The sequence below is a fragment of the Ursus americanus genome, chromosome 33 (assembly GCF_024610735.1).
Source record: "Ursus americanus isolate L20-20 chromosome 33, mUrsAme1.1.p, whole genome shotgun sequence".
NCBI lineage: Eukaryota > Metazoa > Chordata > Mammalia > Carnivora > Ursidae > Ursus > Ursus americanus.
In genome coordinates this window covers 20,456,510-20,475,179 of record NC_142159.1, presented here as the reverse complement: position 1 = coordinate 20,475,179, position 18,670 = coordinate 20,456,510, and the positions used below count along the sequence as shown (strand labels likewise).

Here is an 18,670-nt window from a genome sequence, read left to right as displayed (position 1 = left end):
TTATGGTTCCAAATAAAAATCTAGCATCCAAGGCACAGTGGGACTAATTGGAAATCAGATGACTGCTTACTTCCGGTCTTGGTTTCACCTGATTTCTGCGGGGACCCCTTGGGTCAATTGCTTAACCCCCCACCCAGAGCTTCAGTTTCTTCATCTCTAAAGTAGAATTCCTAATCTTTACTCCAAAGAGATGATAATGCAGCCTCAGCACTTTGCACACAGTAGGCTTCCTACTTATTAAACGCTGATAAATCTCAAGGGTGGGCACATTCAGTTCCTGCCAGCACACACCCTCAGCTTCTGCTCTGGACTCTGAGCTCCTCTCCTGAGGTTGACTGAGCTCCAATGGTGGTGCACTATTGTCCTCAGGGTTACATTGGCTGTTTTAAATTGTCCTATTTGCATGGAATGAGGCTTGCTATGGTAACAAGGTCTGGTGGCTGGAATCCAGGGCCCCAGTGAAAAATGCAAAGCCTGTGCTCTGGGAGAAAGAGGAGCTGGATAGGTTTATCAACTTTAAGGTTACCTCAGTTCTCCTTTGAAGAGGGAATGGGTAAACTGAGGCAGCAGGGCCTCAACACTCCCACTCCTCCAGTAGAAGAAAGAGGGAAGCCCCTTTGATGCTTTCCAGTCTTCTTCTCTCCTGACAGCATCTCCCTCGCCCCCCAATATTTAGTCCAGCCAAGAAGCTTAGGACCTGGCTAAGGCCAGCCCTCCACCTCGGGTGCACACGCGGGGGTCTGGGTCTGTGGGGAAGCCAGAGCTCCAGTGGTCCACCCTGGGGCAGGACCGAGAGCTCCTACCTGGGAGGGCGCACAGTGCAGGCTGGGGCGGAGGAGGCAGGGGTAGTGGAGATGGAGTGGGGTGGAGAATGAGAGGCACTCAGGGCACAGGCTCAGCTCCCCGCTGCACATTTCCTACCGCATTTTAAGGAAAGCAAAGCTCCACTCCCGAGATCTCTCCAGCTGCCCCCGCCCTCCCCCGGAGCTCCGGCCCTGCTCCCTTCCCGGGCCTCTTTTCCCGAGCACCCCTGTCTCCCGAGCACCCACCCCCTTCCCAACCCCGGCCCGGCGCGGGGCTCCTGCTAGCCAGGGCGGGGGCTGCCCCACCGCTCCTGGGAGGGGACCAAGGGCCGGCCTTGGAGCAGGCGCCCCCTACCCCTCGCCAGGGGCGCCACCTCGGCCCACTCACTGCCGCCGCCCGCAGCCCCCGCCCCGCGGGGGGGTGTGTCCCTGAAGTGGGGGTCGCGGGAGGCCGAGGGTGTGCCCGGGTCTCTGGCCCGGGCCCCCTCCCGAGCGCGCAGCGAATGGTAGGCTCCAGTGAAAGAGTGCCGGGCGGCGCGCGGTGTCCTTTCCCGAGCCGCGCTCGGCGCCGGGGTCTCGGCGATCGCTGCTCCTCCTCCTCCTTCTCCTCCTCCTCTTTCTCCTCCTCCTCCCCCCCGCCGCCTCGCTACCGCCGCGGCTCCGGCTGGAGGCGCCGCTGTCATTCCTGCGCCGGAGGAGCCGGCGCTGCCGGTGCCTGGGGGTCGGGGCGCGGGGGAGCCGGGCCGCGGGGGACCCAACAGGTAGAGCCGGGGGTGCCCGGCCGCGCGCCCCCCGCGCATCATGCAGCTCTTTGTCACCTCTCTCGCCCCCAGGCCAAAATCCTGAGCATGATGGAAGACAATAAGCAGCTCGCGCTCCGCATCGATGGGGCGGTCCAGTCGGCCAGCCAGGAGGTGACCAACCTGCGAGCCGAACTCACGGCCACCAACCGGAGACTGGCGGAACTGAGCGGCGGCGGCGGCCCCGGCCCGGGCCCGGGAGCGGCGGCCAGCGCCTCGGCGGCGGCGGCGGACTCGGCGGCGGCGAACATGGAGAACCACCAGCACGGCGCGCAAGGTAGGGATCGCCGGGCGCCCAGGGCGGAGGGGAGGCGAGCGAGCAGGACCCGGGCTGGAGGTGGCCGGGGACTCGGTGCCCCCACGCCCGGGTGAGATCGCCCCGCATCGTGGCTCGTAACCCTTTCCTCCAGGCGGTGGCCACCGCTGCTCCCCTGCTGGGAGTTGCAGGCTGCTGTCATTAAGGAAAACCCCGGCGCAATGTGCACGGGTTCACACGGTCACACCGGCCCCGGCCAGCGGGAGCAAGGCGCAGCCGGCGGCGCCCCTCCCGCAGCAGAAAGTGCCCTTTAGGTGGCACACAGCCCCCAGCTCCATGGGCAAACTTTTCGTGCCCGGGCCTTTGCCCCCACCCCCGGCAGGGTTGAATGCCACAGCTCCCCCCCAGTTCTGGAGGCTCCTTCTTTCGGAAAGACTCTCCCCGAGAGCGAGCTCCGGGCTCTGCTGCCTCGGTTGGGGTAGAGGATTGGACTGGCTTGCACTTTTCTCCACGGATGCCAAATCCCTTGTCTCAATTCCATCTGGACTTTATTTTCTCATTTGAGATCGCGCAGACAGCGGAGTATATCGATGCAACAGTCGATGCTCTGCTCAGCAGGGAGTTTAAATTTCCAGCAAATATAAACACCGAGAGCACTTTCCAGGGGGAGATCTTAGACCTCAAAGGCTGAGTGATGGGCTTCTGGCGAAATGAAGGCTTAGATGGTGGGTTGCAGGGAGCCGCTGCTAGAAGGGACTCTTTGCACTTTAGAGGAGGAGGGGGAAAAAGACAGCTGGACCCTGTTGACATTGACAGTGATGAAGCCCTGAAACCCCTGGGAGGGTTAAAGGTGGAGGACAAAAATGTCCTGTTTGGTTTCTGTGAATTGAAAAGTAAAAGGTAGACTGGCTTTTCAGTCTTTTTTTTTTTTCCCTAATTGATCTTTAAGAAATGGTATCACTGATTATTAATATCATTCGATTAATAAACTAAACTGCTGAAATCCAGAATCCAACAGAGAAAAATGATCCAGTCTAGGAGGGCCACTTGTATAAATATGTCACTTGATGAAGTATGAGGTACCAACAGCTCAGTGGCTCAGAGGAATTTTCTGGTTTTGTTGTTGTTTCAAGAGCTTCTCCTAAGTGTTGCGAGAGTGTGTCTGTGTTCGTGTTAATGCCTTCTCCCCATCAGTTTCTGTTTGTTCCTTACCTTCCTGGAAGGTGTGCTTTTCCTGGTGCGAGATGTTAAGCCTGTGCATTAGTTTTATGCGGAATTCCAAGTCATGTTAACTTGGTACTTCGGGGAGTCGGTCAGAAGTCTTAGGAATTAGGGCGGGAATTTGGGACTGAAGTAGCCATGACGTAATGGTGGGAAGGTGTTGTAAAGCTGTTATTTGCTGCAGTTTCCAAGGTGGGTATCTGCTCATTCTGTCATTTATCCCTTGCGCTGTCATTGTGTGTGGAAGATGCTCTCCGCTGGCATCTGGAGGAAAAAAAAGAAAGCTAGGCTGCATGGTAATGCCTTACTCTCTATAGACAGAGACTCTTCCAACATTAAAGAAATAGCTAAGAACTGGCATTCTGCTAAGAATCAAAAGCCATGGTAAGGAGGACTGAACAATGCTGGTTTATTTCCCACTGCCTGCCCCCTTTCCTCAGCCAAGGAAAAGTTAAGTGGCTTGCATTTGAGTCCTGGGTCCAGTTGCAGAGTGAGCACGCCAGGGAGGTCAGTATGGCGGTGATCCCCACACCCAACTGGGAAATCGAGATACTTAGCTGATGGTTAAATTGTCATGGAGCAACAGTGGGCGCTTTCCTTCTTCTCTTTTCCTACAAAAATGCCCAAGGCTGTGGAAATGACTTTTGGATCTCTTGATATCCTTCAAAACACTCAAACCAGCATCTCCATCATGGTGCTAGGAATGTGCCTGCCCGTGGCAGTAGCCGTCTGTGGGAGGTTGGACGAAGGACGGTCTTGATTTTTCCCCTGTGTATCCTTGATATTTTTTGACACCTTTGCCAGGGGGAATTCAGTGATTTTATAATCAGAGAAGAAAATGTTAAAGGTTTTAACTCAACTTAATTGCTGGCCACATATCCCTCTAAATTGATGTGAATTTAAACCAAGGTGATGGTCGAGAAGAGAACAAGCCCCCCCCCCCCCATAATCCAGTAGGGTGTCATTTACTTAACTCTGCGGCAGAACCGCAACCGGGTACCTTTTACGTTAGGTAGCTTCTGTGAGTTTGTTCACTTCTGTTTTTATTTTCTTGTTTCGGTTTTCTCTCATGACCTATGGCAACATTCTGCTAGAACGGAAACCCTCTGTGGACATGTTCTGGTGGTTTCTTCGGCTGGTGCTTTCATAGTCCTAAAGGAAAGCGTGGGGTTCTCGCAAGTTAATTCTAAAGCGTGGTCGATTGGTTTCTTCATGCTGCTTCGTAATACACCTCAGGAAGGCTCACAGAAGCTGGGCTCCTGGGGGTTCCTGACCCTTCTTCCGAATTCGTCTTCTGTTGTAATTTCGTCTGTGTTGGGGAGATTTCATGGGCCCCAGCCTTAGGAGCATTTGGTGCTATTGAGTTGTCCTTTCTCAAATCAAAGTTTTGAACGAAATGAGTCTCTGTCAGAATGCGTCTGTAGAAGTCATATTTTACTAAAGGGCATTATGCACATATTAAATGAATGTTAATGTACTTTTAATAATATTAGCACAAATGGTTACGGGGAAGAGTCACCTCTTGCTCTCTCTGCCAAGAAATTGTTAGATCTCTTTTCAAATTCTGGGTTAAAAAAATTTTTTAATGAATTAAACAAGCTCATCAGTTCACCATGGGAGGTTTGTTCCAGCGATGGTACCTGACACTAGGTAAGTCGACAAAGAAAACTTGGGTTTTCCTAGAGAGTTAATGCAGTGTGTCATTTAAACAAAATATTAACTTGGTTGGTACCCTGTGTGAGCTGGCTTGGTTGCTATGTAACAGAGTCTAGAAAGTGAACTGCTGAAAATCTGGGCTTTCGACACTTTGCAGGATCTTCTTTCGGAATCTGTGTTGAAAGAACACTTGGCAGCCAGCCCATCTCCTCTCTCCCTGCTTCCAGTGAGTTGGATAATCCCTAATGAGGATGCTGGCATCCAGTGCCCAGGGCATCCAGGCAAGATGCTCCCGAGCCGCCTCTCGGGTTGCGGCGGGGGTGGGGAGGGGGCCTCAAAACTGCCTTTGACAGGTGGACAGAAGGAGCCCCGGAAAGAACAGAGCCAAGCATTTGTTCCAATTTGTCCTGTTGTTGGTAGCCAGAGAACGGATTTGTTTAAAGTAACATTTCTAAGCTGTTTTCCTCGGCGTAACATCTCTGGAAAATGTGTTTAAAATGCTTGCTGTTCTTTGAGGGGAAAATATAGCAGTTTGTTTCTCTGAAAATGTTTTATCTGATGAATGACTAATATTAGATTCAATTGGTTGCTTTGCTATGCATAGAGTAAAACAATTAAGCTCCATTGTACCCGATTCAAAGAGGTGTTAACTGTACATACCATAAAATACTTGTGCCTCATGGGATATATGCCCACTGCGATTAGTTTGTTGGGTGTTTTGTTTTGTTTTGTTTTTTTAAGGAAGTAATTGTATTTATATGCCTATGCAAGAGGGAGTGCTGATAGCATCTTTTTGGGTGTGGAGGACTTGAAGCCTATTGCCTATTACATTCGTTAGGACGGGGATGGAGGAAAGGGTCATTCTCCTACACCTTGGTCAATTTCCATAAATAGATGCAAGTTTTATTTTTTCTCCCTTAGGCGCTAACATAGGCTGTTACTTCAGGTGTGACTGTTCTGGTCTAGCATCACCACAACAGTGGAAATTCTGTGCTGAAGGATGGATTACGTCTGGACTGAATTGGATGTGTGAGTGGTCTGCAGAGATGCTAGACACTGTTGCTTGCAAAATAAGTTCTGTCTTTTGGCATCCCCTTCCCAATTCATTCTACCTGCGCTCTTGTTTCCCCAAGTAGACTTTTATCTTTTTTTTTTTTTTTTTTTTTTTTTTTGAGAAAGGATTTTCACATGGCAGAGAAGATGGAACAAAATGGGGTAGAATCTCGCAGGTCACCTTCTGTTAATTTGCCCCAACTTACGGAGCTCAAGTCACTTCCGTCTTGGTTTTCCAGCTGTATCAATGAGCTGGAAGAGACATGTGTCTTTTCCTCATCTGGTAGGCTGTCATGAGATGGGACTTCAAAGTTCTTTCCGAAAATCACTGTGCTTGGTCGCAAAGAGATTACTTACAGATCAGTACAGCATGGTTGAAATTAGTTATTGATTGGCTATTATTTACTGTCTTCCCATTGTCTTTGGAAAATGCCTTCGGAGGACCCCTGAAGTCAAGTTTCTGGCTCTGATTAATTTCATGCTTCCAATATTTCATGATTTACTGAGGCTTTTCAGAACTCCTTTGATATTTACCAGAAGTCTAAGCCAATCTCATTTTTGTAGTAGGAGCACTGTCCCATATCCTCCCAGGGTAAGGCAAGGCATGTTCTCCCCATTCCTTTATCCCACTGCTCCACTCCCCAAGACTGTTGGCACTTTTGAGGAATCCTGTAGGTCATAATTTGTGACTTGCTGGCTGCCAGTGAGCTTGTGGCAGATGGACCTGGCAGGTGGGGTGAGCTGGTTGGAATGTTGCCAGCTCACTGTGCAAATCATATGGGGCCCGGAAGGTCAAGCTTGGGGTCCTGGTCATATTCATTGCCTATTTTGTCTATATTTATTCCTGAGTTATATAACTAAGGAAAGTGAAATCAACATGAATTCCCCAGTTCTTCTCAGACCTTTTCCTGGATTGGTTTGTGTGAGTTTAGAGCATGGCTTCTTACCGCCTTTCATCCGTCAGGCAAGAACACAGCTCATTCTGCCCGCTGAGGCCAGCGAATGGGTTTTTAAGTGATCTTGTACATGAAAATTAGTCTGTACCATTTGGACTGGGTATCAGGGTCAATAACACCTGGGATGACGGGGGGGTGCCACCAACAGCACTCATCACCATGTCTCAGTCATCGGAAATGCAAGCAGAGCAGGTTTAGGCAGGGTCACTTAGGAAGACAGCTTCCCTGAAGCCAACAGAGTGACCATCCATTATGGCAGATTGTATCTGACATTTCAGAGCAGATAAGAATCCTGCTGGCCCATGTCACCATCCTCAAGGTCCCCTGCCAGTCCCATCTCTACTGTGAAGAAGCTGGAGGAAGGCCAGGCACAGGGATCCCCATGTGGTTGGATGAGACCAGAACATTCTTGCTTGTTTGATGCAATCTCAGATCTAAGTGGTGGAGTCCAGGTTGTGCTCTGTGGTCATTCCTGCTTCGCCCTTGCGAGTCCTAAGCTGCTAGAAACATGAAAGAAGCTGAAAGGAGTTTTAATGAGTTTGGCAAGAACAACTGTTTGGGCAGGTGGCTTCTATGTGGTGGGAAATCATTGGTTCTCAATTTGTTTGGGTGTCTTTGTTAACTTGGCCTTGCTGGACCTTTGGGTCAGACTTCTGAAAAGCTCCCATCCCCTTCTCCCTCTGATGAATTGAGACCCTAGCATGAGAGCTCAGATGGAGCTGGTTCACAGGCCATTCTGCAGGCAGAGCACCCCCAAGGGCTGTGTGCTCTCCTGTGATGTGCAGTCACACCAGGAGGATGGAGGAGAGTGGGAGAAGGAGTCGCCTTGCCCAGCCCGCACCCCCACCCTCTCCATCAGAGCAAGCACCGCAGTACCCCCGTGAGGTGTCCAGGCCTTCTCTCACCAGCACGGTCCCAGCCCCTCAGATGGTTTGAGGTGATGTGGAATCATCAAGAGCAAAGTACCGTCTCAAGGAAGGTGGGTCCAGAGCTCATAGTTTGCACTCACCTTCGGTGCTGTGTCATGGTTCTCGGAGCTCACCTCTTGAGTGTATCACAAAACACTAGGCGTTCTGGAACCATCCTGACACCATGTCGTTTTCATCTGATGGATGGTTTAATGTAGGACTAAATGAGAACCAGTGTCAATGCTTTTGTCAGACTTTTCAATAAATAAATATCAGATGTTGTCCCAAGTGCTTAACATGCATAATTGAATCCCATGCCCAATGAGCTGGCAACTCTTATGCCCATTTTTCAAAAGAGGAAGCTGGGACTGGGAGAGTTTAAGTCGTCACATGACATAGTAATGACTCTGATGGCGCTGTTGACAACAAGCTTTGACATGGTCTCCACTCGGAGCCAGGTATGCAGTTCTGAGTACTTTCCTGTATTAATGCATTGAATTGATGCATTCCACCCTCGTAATGACTTATGAGCAAGTGCTATTCTTGTACCCATATCCCATATGAGAAAACTGAGGCATGATACGTTACTCCCAAAAGGGCATTCTGCTGTTAGTTGACCAAACTCTGGCTCCAGAGTCCATGCTCTCGCTCATTACCCCTTTGATGCCAACGGTCACTCAGTTGGCGGTGACGGAGCCAGGAATTCAAACCCACTAGGTCCCTCTGCCACTTAAAGCTGTGTTGTCTCCTAAGTCAGAGACATCCTTTGATTTGATATGTTGAGAATGTTTGAGGGAGCTGTAGGCTTGTCTCTCTTCTTGAGTATTACTTCCCTAGGCTGCTGGTAGTTTCTGAGTCCTTGTGATGAAATCATTGACTGAGAGTGAGGGGAGCAGTGATACCCCTCACTTGGGTGTGAAGTTAGCCGACAAAGAGGGAACTGGATCCTGCTTGCAAGATCCATAACCCAGGGGTCACTTGTCAGCAGTGAAAAGAACCATCTGATCCTGGGCTCGGGGCCTTCTGCTTCCGGACTTTGTGCATTTTCTCCCTCTTGGGAAGCATGAGTCCCAGTGAAGCTGCAGTCCTGTGGTCTCCTTCTTCTCCATCCACCTGTGTCCTTCCCAGCTTCCCTCCCTTCCCCCCACCCCCGCCTCTCCCGAGACCTCCAGTTGCCCAAGACCATGCCCAGCACAGGACCTATTGGTATTTCACAGGTTCCCTTATACTAGAGTTTCTCCGCCTCGGCAGCATTGGCACTTAGGGCAGGAGGAGTCGTTGTTGGGGAGGGAGGCCAGTGTGTGCTGTAGGACGTTTAGCTGCACCCTTGTCCTCTGCCCACTAGATGCCAGTAGAACCCTCCACACCCCTCTTGGGGTGACCACAGACATCTACAGAAGTGGTCACATGTCCACGGGGGACCAGAATGGTCCCTGGCTGAGAACTGCTTTTTATGCCAGGCACTCTAGTTGTGAGTCCAGAAGGACGGCTTCCTGAGAGCAGAGTGTAGTCTATTTTCAGCTCCATTTATAGCACCTGAAACATTGCCTGGCACATAGCAAGAACACCATAAATCGTTGTCGAGTGAATGAGTGAATCCATGATTGATCGCTAATTACAGTGTGTGAAATTTGGTCTGCTTATCACATGACATGTGGGATCAAGAAGAGCACTGATTTAATAACCAGGGATTTTCATTGAGCCTTAACTTGCCATTTGCCAGATGAGACTGTTGAGGCACAGAAAGGTTATGTGACTTGCCCAAGGTCATGGAACTAGCAAGTGGCAGAGCCGGGATGTAACACAAGTTGAATGTGACTCCAGGGACTGCCTGCTGGCTCAACCAGCATGCTGTACGGCTTTGCGTAGTTTCTCCCATTCCTGCCCAAGAAATCATTTTCATTCTAAAGCTGGCATTGTGGCAATTATAATTAGGATCTGCGTGTCAGACACTAAGTCATTCATCATAAATCCTCAGAGCTTCGCTGTACGAAATATGCTTTGTCACTGCCAGAGAAGCTGCAGCCAGGAAGGATTGGTGTCTGGCCAGAGGTAAGAGGGCAGACTAGTGGCTGAGCCATGTTCAAATATGAGAATCCCCCTTTACCGAACTGCTGGCCTTTGGCTCAAGAGCATCCCAGAGAGGCCTTGAACTTCTTTCTTTTCTGGGAAAGGGGAGAGCGGACCCCACTGAGCAGGGGTTTGACTCATTCGTAGAGAAAGGGATGCTCCAGGATCAGAACTGGGGAGCTAGAGGTCCTTCTGAGATCACCCTAGAGTCATAGTGATATGACACCTAGCATGTTTTGAGCCCTTTCTGGCTTTCCCAGACACCGAGCGTGCCTGATGGACGCTTTCCCATCTTACTTCCGCATCGCCGCGCATCAGGTAACGTGATCACCTCCATCCTACGGACGAAGAAGTTGAGGCTTAGGAAGGCTAGGTTGCTTTTCCAAGCTCCGGCAAGCGGTCATCTGCTGAACAGAACAGGGCACTGGAACCCAGGCTCAGCTGATCTGGAGCCTGCTTCACTGCGGCAAGAATATCGAGATGCCCCGGCCCGGAGCATAAAGACGTGTCAGTAGGACGCTTTTGCCTCTGTGCTCACACTCTTACCCTACCCCCTTCTTTCTTCTCTCCTTTGTTCCTTCTTCCTCTTGTCTCTCTGTGTCCATCAGTCTGACAGATTGGGCACATAGGTTCGGGGACCGCAGATTTAATAAGATACGGACTGAGTTATCTTGGAGCTTATGGTCTGGAAGATGTGACTGGCATGGACATGTAATTACATTTTCTAATAAAGGTCTACACAGATGTAATGGCAAAATAGATAAAGTGACAAATACAGAAGCCTTCACAGATGTGCAGGAAGGCGGTGATGTGCGATAAAGCCGTGCTGCGAAAATACATTAATTTTGCTACTAAAGGTTAAACTGACCATGAGAGATTATTAAAAAGTTTGACTTTTTGGATAGATTGGGAGTGGGCACTGGGGGGAATAGGCTGGGACCTGCTCCCGCAAAGGGCATTCCTTATGGGGAACGAAAATGTGGATGTTGCAGGGCTTGGCTCTTGAATAGTAGCTCTCTTTTTCTCCAAAGAGAACCAAAAAAAAAAAAAAAAAAAAAGAATTTCAGTGCAGGTGTAGCCCTTCGTCTTTTAAAAGAAACTCACTCTTTGTATTATCCTCCTGGCCAAGGCTGGGGCTTCTTGTCAGCTGCCATGAATGAATTAGTTCATTTTCTTTGATTAACTTGGACTTTTTTGGTTTTGTTTGTTTGTTTGTTTGTTTGTTTAAAACCACTGAACATGGTGTATTTGTTTTAATTCAGTAAGTACAACTTGGAACACCATGGGATTTATGTCTCCCCCTACCCCTACTCCATCCCCAGTCTTGCCATTTGAAATTATATGCTCACCATTTCTTGACGATAGTTCGGTATGAAATTGGGAACTTTGATACTGACCCTGGAGAGTGTAGTTGTGTACCCTAGAACATGATAAATGATGGCTGGGGAGAATGGACCTGTGATTATATGTATTATATATGTATTATCTTAATTAATATGTTCATTAAGTAGATTGTTTTTCCTATTTCTAAAGATTTACTACATAAAGTGAGAAAAAAATGGGAATATTTGAAACATCTTTAGTTTTGAGAGTTAACAGAAAGGCCATGCCTGGCCGCCATTTTGTGGCGATTGTTGGCCTGTTAGCTAGCAGATGGGTTCCAGTTGCTCAGTGTGCAATTTGATGTGGTGCCAGGCAGCCCTGCTAAGGCAGGGGGGCACGTTTAAGTCTTCATGGGAGTCCTGTGGAGAAGGATCATGATTCCATGGTTGGCTGTTCTATAGAGCAGGTCATTATCATTGGCCAATAGAGTAGAACCTTGTTAAAGGTCAACTGATCAACGCATGGGTTGGTTCCACCATGGGGTAACTCAGAACCCACCTTCCAACCCTTTCAGTATATCACCTTGCCTCTAAAGCAAAAGCTTGGTCTAGTGCCCTCAGGCCACAAAGCCAATGCTTGGTCCCGCTTTCCAGGATTCCACTGCATTTATCCACTCTTCTTTTCTTTGCACCCAGGAGGGCACCAGGGAAGCGCTGAATTTTATCATCTCCCAACTTTTCTCAGTATAAAAAGATATTCACAGGCATTGTCTCTATGGATTCTACCAGCTGAACCATATGATGGAATTGAGGTAGACACAACAGTCTATTTCTCAAATAAGGAAACTGAGGCACAGTGATTTAAGCTGATTTATTCAAGATTGTTGAACTGGTCATTGAATTAAATTCTCCTCTCCTCCCATCACAAGGTCAGGCCTGGCTGCATGGTGGTGGAACAGGACTGCCTGTAGCTTATGATTGGGTGAGATCTGAGCTTGCCTTGGCCACTCCCTCTTGGGCATGGGTCACCCTGTCCTGGAAGGCCTGGATGGTGACACCGTTACCCCAAGCCTATGTTGTCCTGCTCTGAGCCCCCATGTCCACCCATGGTGAAGAGAGAATACAGTTTTACAAATGACTTGTCATTTCAATGCCCAAGCTTAGAACTTCTCTTCCAGCCTCCCTATCAAGCATTTGGGGATCTAGAAACCAGGGCAAGGCTGTATCAGGGACCTTCTGATCTTTGAGTGAACTCTCCTTTGGAGGAAAATTTTTTGCACCTATCGCCACTGTCATTTGGAATTTTTGAATATGAAAAGTACATCTGGGTAGAGACCTATGGTCTGGATGTCTTCTCCAAGTGCTGGGGGCAGGATTTAGCCACCTCCATAAATCTGCCTAATTTCTGTCTTCACCGTCCCTTCAGAGAGACTCCATTAAACCTTGAGGTCTCTTTCATCAGGGTCTTTGCCTTGATGTGCAAGCAAAACATGTTGGTTTAAATTCTCTACCTAACGTATTGGTTACGTAAGTGCGTGTTCTCACTTCTGCTGTGGCCATAACTGCCTGAATAGTACGTGGACCTCCTGCTGCTCCAGGTTCTTGCCGAGACCCGAATCATCCACAGACCAAGGGCCAAGAGTGCAGCAGGAAACTCAGGGAGAATCAGAACACGTTCTTTTGCACGTTAGAGGCACGGAAGGGGGTGTAAACCTGGAGGTCACTGTAGTGTAGCAGACAGACAGCCACGGTCAACTGACCCCTGAACAGCTAATCCAATGCTTGGGGTCTGATCTTGGTTTTAACTTCAGTGTGACGAGGAACATTCTCTATGGGATTCCCAAACCTCTGACCGCAACATAGCAATAATACACATTTGAACTTCATTTGAAGACGTATTTATAATGGACTCCAGAAAATCAGGAAGTATTTTTAAGGATCAAAATGTTTGGGTGCTTTTGAGTTGTCGATTTGTATTAGCATTAAATATTTAAGATTCCTCCGCTGCCAGTAGATGTTACAGTTGCTAGTTGCGTGCATAAATGGAAACACTTCTTGATTTGGTCTAGAGTTCGCTTCAATACCTGCCCTGTGGCTTGAATGATGGAGCTGGTGCAGGACTGGCCAACTTTTTCTGCAAAGCACCCAATAGCAAATATTTTAGGCTTTGGGGGCCATCGGGTATCTGTCACAGCTCCTCAGATCCGCTGTGGTAATGGGACAGCAGCCATAGATGACGGGTGAAGGAGTGGGCGTGGCTATGTTCCAATAAAAGTTTGCGTACAAAAACAGGCGGCCCTTGAGCTGTTAGTTTGCCAACCCCTGAGTTTGTAGTTCTCTTTCATTTGCTTTCTGACCTGTATACCCAACACCTTCGCAGTGCTCAGGATGCAGGAGGAGCTTCGTAAGTGCTGATCGAATGAGTCAGCTAGTGGGTTAGAGGCGAATAATAAAACCGCTCGATTAGTGTTAGGAGAACAGAAACAAGTCAGTCGCTGGGGACATAATGGTTAAGGGACACGACAAGGAGACGTTTGTGGGCAGCTCTGTGGTTTGAGGTGCGGTCACCTGTGTTTAGACATCATTACTGACCTTAAACGTGAAGGGACAAAAGTCATTGGTCCCAGGGAGATACAGGGTGAGACCTTTGGCGTCAGAGCCTCCGTTTTCTTATTTGTGAAATGAGGAGGTCACGTCCCTCATCAAGATAATATCGCAGATGTATGGGTTTAAGGGAGTGAGACCTGATCTGGATCCTGGCGATAGGACTTGTGTGTGTGGGACCTTACGGCTCTTGGTGTCTGCGTCTAGAACAAGAGTCTGATAATGCCCCCTTTACAGGGTGATTGGGGCGGTTTCCTGCAGCGTTTCTCAACCTCAGCACCATTGACATTCTGGGCCAGAAAATTCTTGGCTGTGGGGGGCGTCTTGTGTATTGTAAGATGTTTAGCAGCATCCCTGGTCTCTTCTACTAGGTGCTAGTGACACTCCCATAGTGTGACAACCAAAAAAAGTCTTCAGATGTTTCCCGCTGTTCCCCCGGGGGGGTGGGGGGGACTTACTCCCTGGGTGGGCACCACGGTCTGACGGAGTAGCATGTAGCGTGCCCGGCACAAAGCTCGGCAGACTGGGATTCAGCAGATAGATCTCTTCATTATTAATAACGTATTGTATTATTGAACGCTGAATTCTCCCACCTTTGAATGAAATTCTCTTTATTTCCCCAGCCGATTTTTGCCTCCCAGAGACGAGAGTATTTTTGTTCTACACCCCAGGTCTTTTTCCTGATATTTCTGTGTTGCCTTTTGGCCTTGCTCCTGGAAGAGCTAAACTTGCCATGCCGTCCTGTCGAGTATGGCTTCCAGCTCTTACCACACACATGTGCCTTCGACTTGTGTTTGAGGTTGTGGTCAGAACCGATAAATAGCTCATTTAAGAAATCATCCAGATGTCTGCAACATGAGTGGACAAGGAGCTTTAAGGACTGAAAAGCTTAACTCACAAAGGCTAGCAGGCTGAGGTAGGAGGTTGTACTCAGAGGAAACAGGTAATGTACCCCAAACTAGCACCCACAAAGTCATCACTTCCCTACGGAGCACGCACATGCTTCTAACATTAGCCAGGGGTACAGTGGTTTGAACTTGAGCCAACGTGGCTGTTCCATACCATCACTTTTCTTCTGGATTTAATGATTTTGTTGTCTGTATTCCCACTGGGACAGTGGTTCCCAGTTTTTATGTATACCCTTCTTAATGATGGAGAGAGATTTTTTGAATGAATGAACTCTGGCCCCTAATATTACCAGTCGTAATTTTTCTGTCTATTTCAAAAAAAAATACACAAACGCGTAAGAGTATAATGAATTCCGTAGTGTTGTCAAATGGGTGCTGCTTCCGCATCTGCGTACATTTGGAAATGATGGTGCATACATGCAAGAGAAAGGATTCATTCTGCCCACAGGCAGCATGTTGGAGACCTTTGGACTTTCTCTAAGCTGCTCCCTCTGGTCACCCAGAGTCTCTGTGGTCCACAGGTAAGGAACTGCTGCCACTGGATGCTTCTGGACCTGTGTGTTCAGTGCTGTTTAGTGGTCCTCGGCATTGTCATGTGTGGTTAGGTGCTCGAGAAGTGCCTTGGAAAATTAAGGCTACTACTGCTCCAGGACTTTGAATATTTCATTGATTTTAAAGGATCCTTCTTCTGTTCTTTAAGTGCAGTTCTGCCTCACTGTGGACACAATCAGATGGATCTATGGTTTAGTCCCTTGACTTTAAGAAAAATCCTCCTTTGTGTAAGCAGAAATTTCTACAGCAGCTTCCTGGCATGAATATTGGAAAGCACCGGTTACAGTCAGAATAGCAGAACTGGCCCTAAACTAGATTTTCGGGCGATATGATTTGATTGGCCAACTGCCATTGCTAACCAGCGTCATCCTGCCCCATCTCCAGCTAACTCCTAAAACCCCTCAAGCATGTGATCCATCATATCATTTTCTCATTTATGCCAGTGCTGGATAATGGCCTAATCTCTCCAGCAGCATTCAAATTTATTAGAGAAGACGGCATTTACAAAACCGTTTCACTGTTCCACGGCAAACACCTGAAGCTGCTGTGCACTTTCTCATTATAAACCCTACTTTTAACAGTGGTTTATAACCTGCGATTAAAATCACCTGGAAGACCCGAGTAAATGCTTTTGCTTTCTTTTCGTTTGTGTTTGGTTGATATTTGGCTGGTGGGCCACCCAGGACTTAGGAGCGAACATGAGAGAGGGGCAGGTTTCTGCTCAGAGGCGGCCAGCCTTGCTAAGGAGGAGAGCTGTCCAGAAGAACACGGTCAACACTGGAGCCTGGGTGACCATCTGCCCAGGTGTTGACAAAGCAATTCCTGCCCTGGGTTTAGAAGTTCAGGAGAAGGGGCGCCTGGGTGGCACAGCGGTTAAGCGTCTGCCTTCTGCTCAGGGCGTGATCCCAGTGTTCTGGGATCGAGCCCCACATCAGGCTCCTCCGCTATGAGCCTGCTTCTTCCTCTCCCACTCGCCCTGCTTGTGTTCCCTCTCTCGCTGGCTGTCTCTATCTCTGTCAAATAAATAAATAAAATCTAGCTGAACCCAGAAAAAAAGAAAAGTTCAGGAGAAAAAAAATAAGGGCAACACCCAATGTGATCTGGCTGAGGAATCTTCCTTTTATTGTGTTTTCCATTCAGATGGGCCATCAAAGAACATGTAGATTTTTAGCAGCCCTGCAGGCCATCATTTGGGTCCAACCCAGAGATATGTTGAGACTCGGTAATTACTAGAAAAGGGCCACCCTGGCTTTCGCTGTAATGACTTGTTTGAACACACTAAGATGCCGACACCAGTTCAGTGTTTGTAGTGCAGGACAGAAATCTCTTGAGCCCGTTGCCTGGAGGCATACCCTGCTCTCGACACTTTTCAGCTATGTGAGCTGGGCAAGTTGCCCTACAGTCTAGGCCTCAGTTTCCTCCCAGGCATGACACTAATCCTGACATCCAGGCCTATGGTGAGACCACAGGAAGAGTGTGTGACAAGTGCTGAGCACAGCGCCTGGTACTTGTTACACCCCCTACACGTGTCGTAAAGTTTGCAGATCGGCGCCGTAAGGGTCGTAAATGGGTGCCGCCAACGTGCACACCTGGGCAGCCTCCCAGCAGGTGCACAGGTGGGAGACCGAGTTCATTCTTTTTGTTAATTCATCCAGTTAGCATTTATCAAGCACGTTTTCTGATTGACGAGGCACGTGGTGGGCACTAGGGATACCAGGACAAGTAGGGTGCTCGCCTTCTGCTGGAAACCGGAGCAGGAAAGAGCAGCAGGGAAGGGCACAGTGAGGGACTCCAGGAGACTGCTTCTCACCCTGACTTCACAACTGAGAGGCTGAAGAGGAACAAAAAGGAACGTCCAGCCGCCGCAGTGCCCTGTGATGCCAGCTGTGTGACTCTAGACATGGGTCCCGTCGCTCCCACCTCCATCGGCCACAACTCCTAAGAGGCATCCCAGACAGTCGCTTAGGAGCTGGGTGGGTCAAAATGAGTGCGTTGGGTAGGACCTCTCTGAAGTCCCTCCCATTTTTACATTCCTACAACTTGTGACCTTTAACAACGTCACTCAACCAACAGGTTCACCTTAAAGAATGTCTTAGAGGAGACAGGCTGTTTAATTTGGGGAATATCATCTTCCCTGAGTTAAGCAGAGATAACAGAAGCCCGTGATTCTGCAATAGAGACGTGTGAGAGAGGGACTCAAAAATGGGTGGAGAGAACAGGGAAGCATCAGAAAAAAGCACTCATGTGGGCTTATGGAATCACAGAGTGTCGGCACTATAGTGGGAGGGACGTTGAAGACCGTCTCATCCAGTTTTTATGTAGCATCTGGGGAAACTGAGGCCAGAAAGCACCAGTGAGCTGATGGAGTCTGCATAGCACTCTGAAGCAGCGCCCGGGCAAGAGTGAGGACACTGGCTTCCTGGTCCGGCGCGTGCCCCCTGATCCAAGCAGTGTCCACACTGATGGACACATGCACAGGTGTCCGCGTCTGTCCTTCGTGCATCATAAACACATCCTCTCTGTGCCCTCAAGGAATTTACATTCTGAACAGGGCAAGTGGGAAACAGAAGAGCCCTCCGGTGCGGGTTTGTGATGTGGGCTTGTTTTCCACTGAGCATAGAAGACGGTGGTTTTAAAAAAAAAAAGAAAAAAACCCCGCAAGCCAGATGCCCAAATTAAAACACTAAATTTTCTTGGAGTTTATGTGCTCCGAGCAATGTAAATAAAGGTGAGGGCTGGGCCACTCTGCCCATAAATCAGCCTCAGCCAAAGGCTCACTCATGGTTCGTTCAGGTATTTCAGCCCATCACCCATACCTCTTGGCATTTCCAAGATACAAGGGGGAGGGATCCATTTGTCGTCCCGATTGTCCTCCCCTGGGCTTTCTTGGAGCGGCGATCTCTGTGTTGCCTTTTGCATGAAATATTAAGCTCAGGGATAGAAGTGGGGCATTTCAATGCAGGCGGAATATACTTGGGAAGGCTGGTTTTCTGCCCTCATGGTCTCATTTGCATTTATTTTGCTCCTGACCATTTGTAATGTAGTGGTGGGTACCCACCAAATACTGTTCACTCTTCAGCCAGCTCCTGAGGGGGCTGTCTGGGCTGTCTGTTACAGGGTCAGGGGGTAACACAGCCCGTACCTCGGGCCATTCAGTTGGTGTCATGAGCCACTGAGGACATTGGAATGTCCCATTTTGTTTCTGTCTTGTCTCTCAGGGACCCTACAGGACAACACCCTCAACTGTCTGACCACCTTCCTTTAAATGGAGCCAGATTCCCAGGTTTAGCGGCCAGTCCCCCACCCCCTCGCCTGTCATCTTGTTGAGTCACGTGACAGATGTTTTCTTACCCGGATAGTGAGGCTGATAATCATTCACACCTTATAGGGTTTCTACAAAGATTAAATTAATATTGAGTTAATATATGGGAAACCCGGTGCTAAGTGCTTGGCATATGTTTGCTGAGCATTCAATAAATATTCAGCCCTGAGTATTTAAAACTGTGGGTCAGAGTCTCCCGTGAAAGACCTCTAGTGCTGAGGAGTGACTTCTCTTGGGAT

At 48.9% G+C, this 18,670-nt stretch overlaps 1 protein-coding gene across 1 annotated transcript in view; it reads left to right on the top strand.

The window, feature by feature from the left end:
- Window positions 1-18,670, top strand: part of KAZN (kazrin, periplakin interacting protein) — a 1,013,652-nt gene that overhangs the window by 590,297 nt on the left and 404,685 nt on the right. The window contains exon 3 of the mRNA XM_087858295.1: window positions 1,637-1,880. Within this exon, the coding sequence (XP_087714421.1) occupies window positions 1,637-1,880 (244 nt within the window). The remainder of the gene's footprint in view (window positions 1-1,636; window positions 1,881-18,670) is intronic.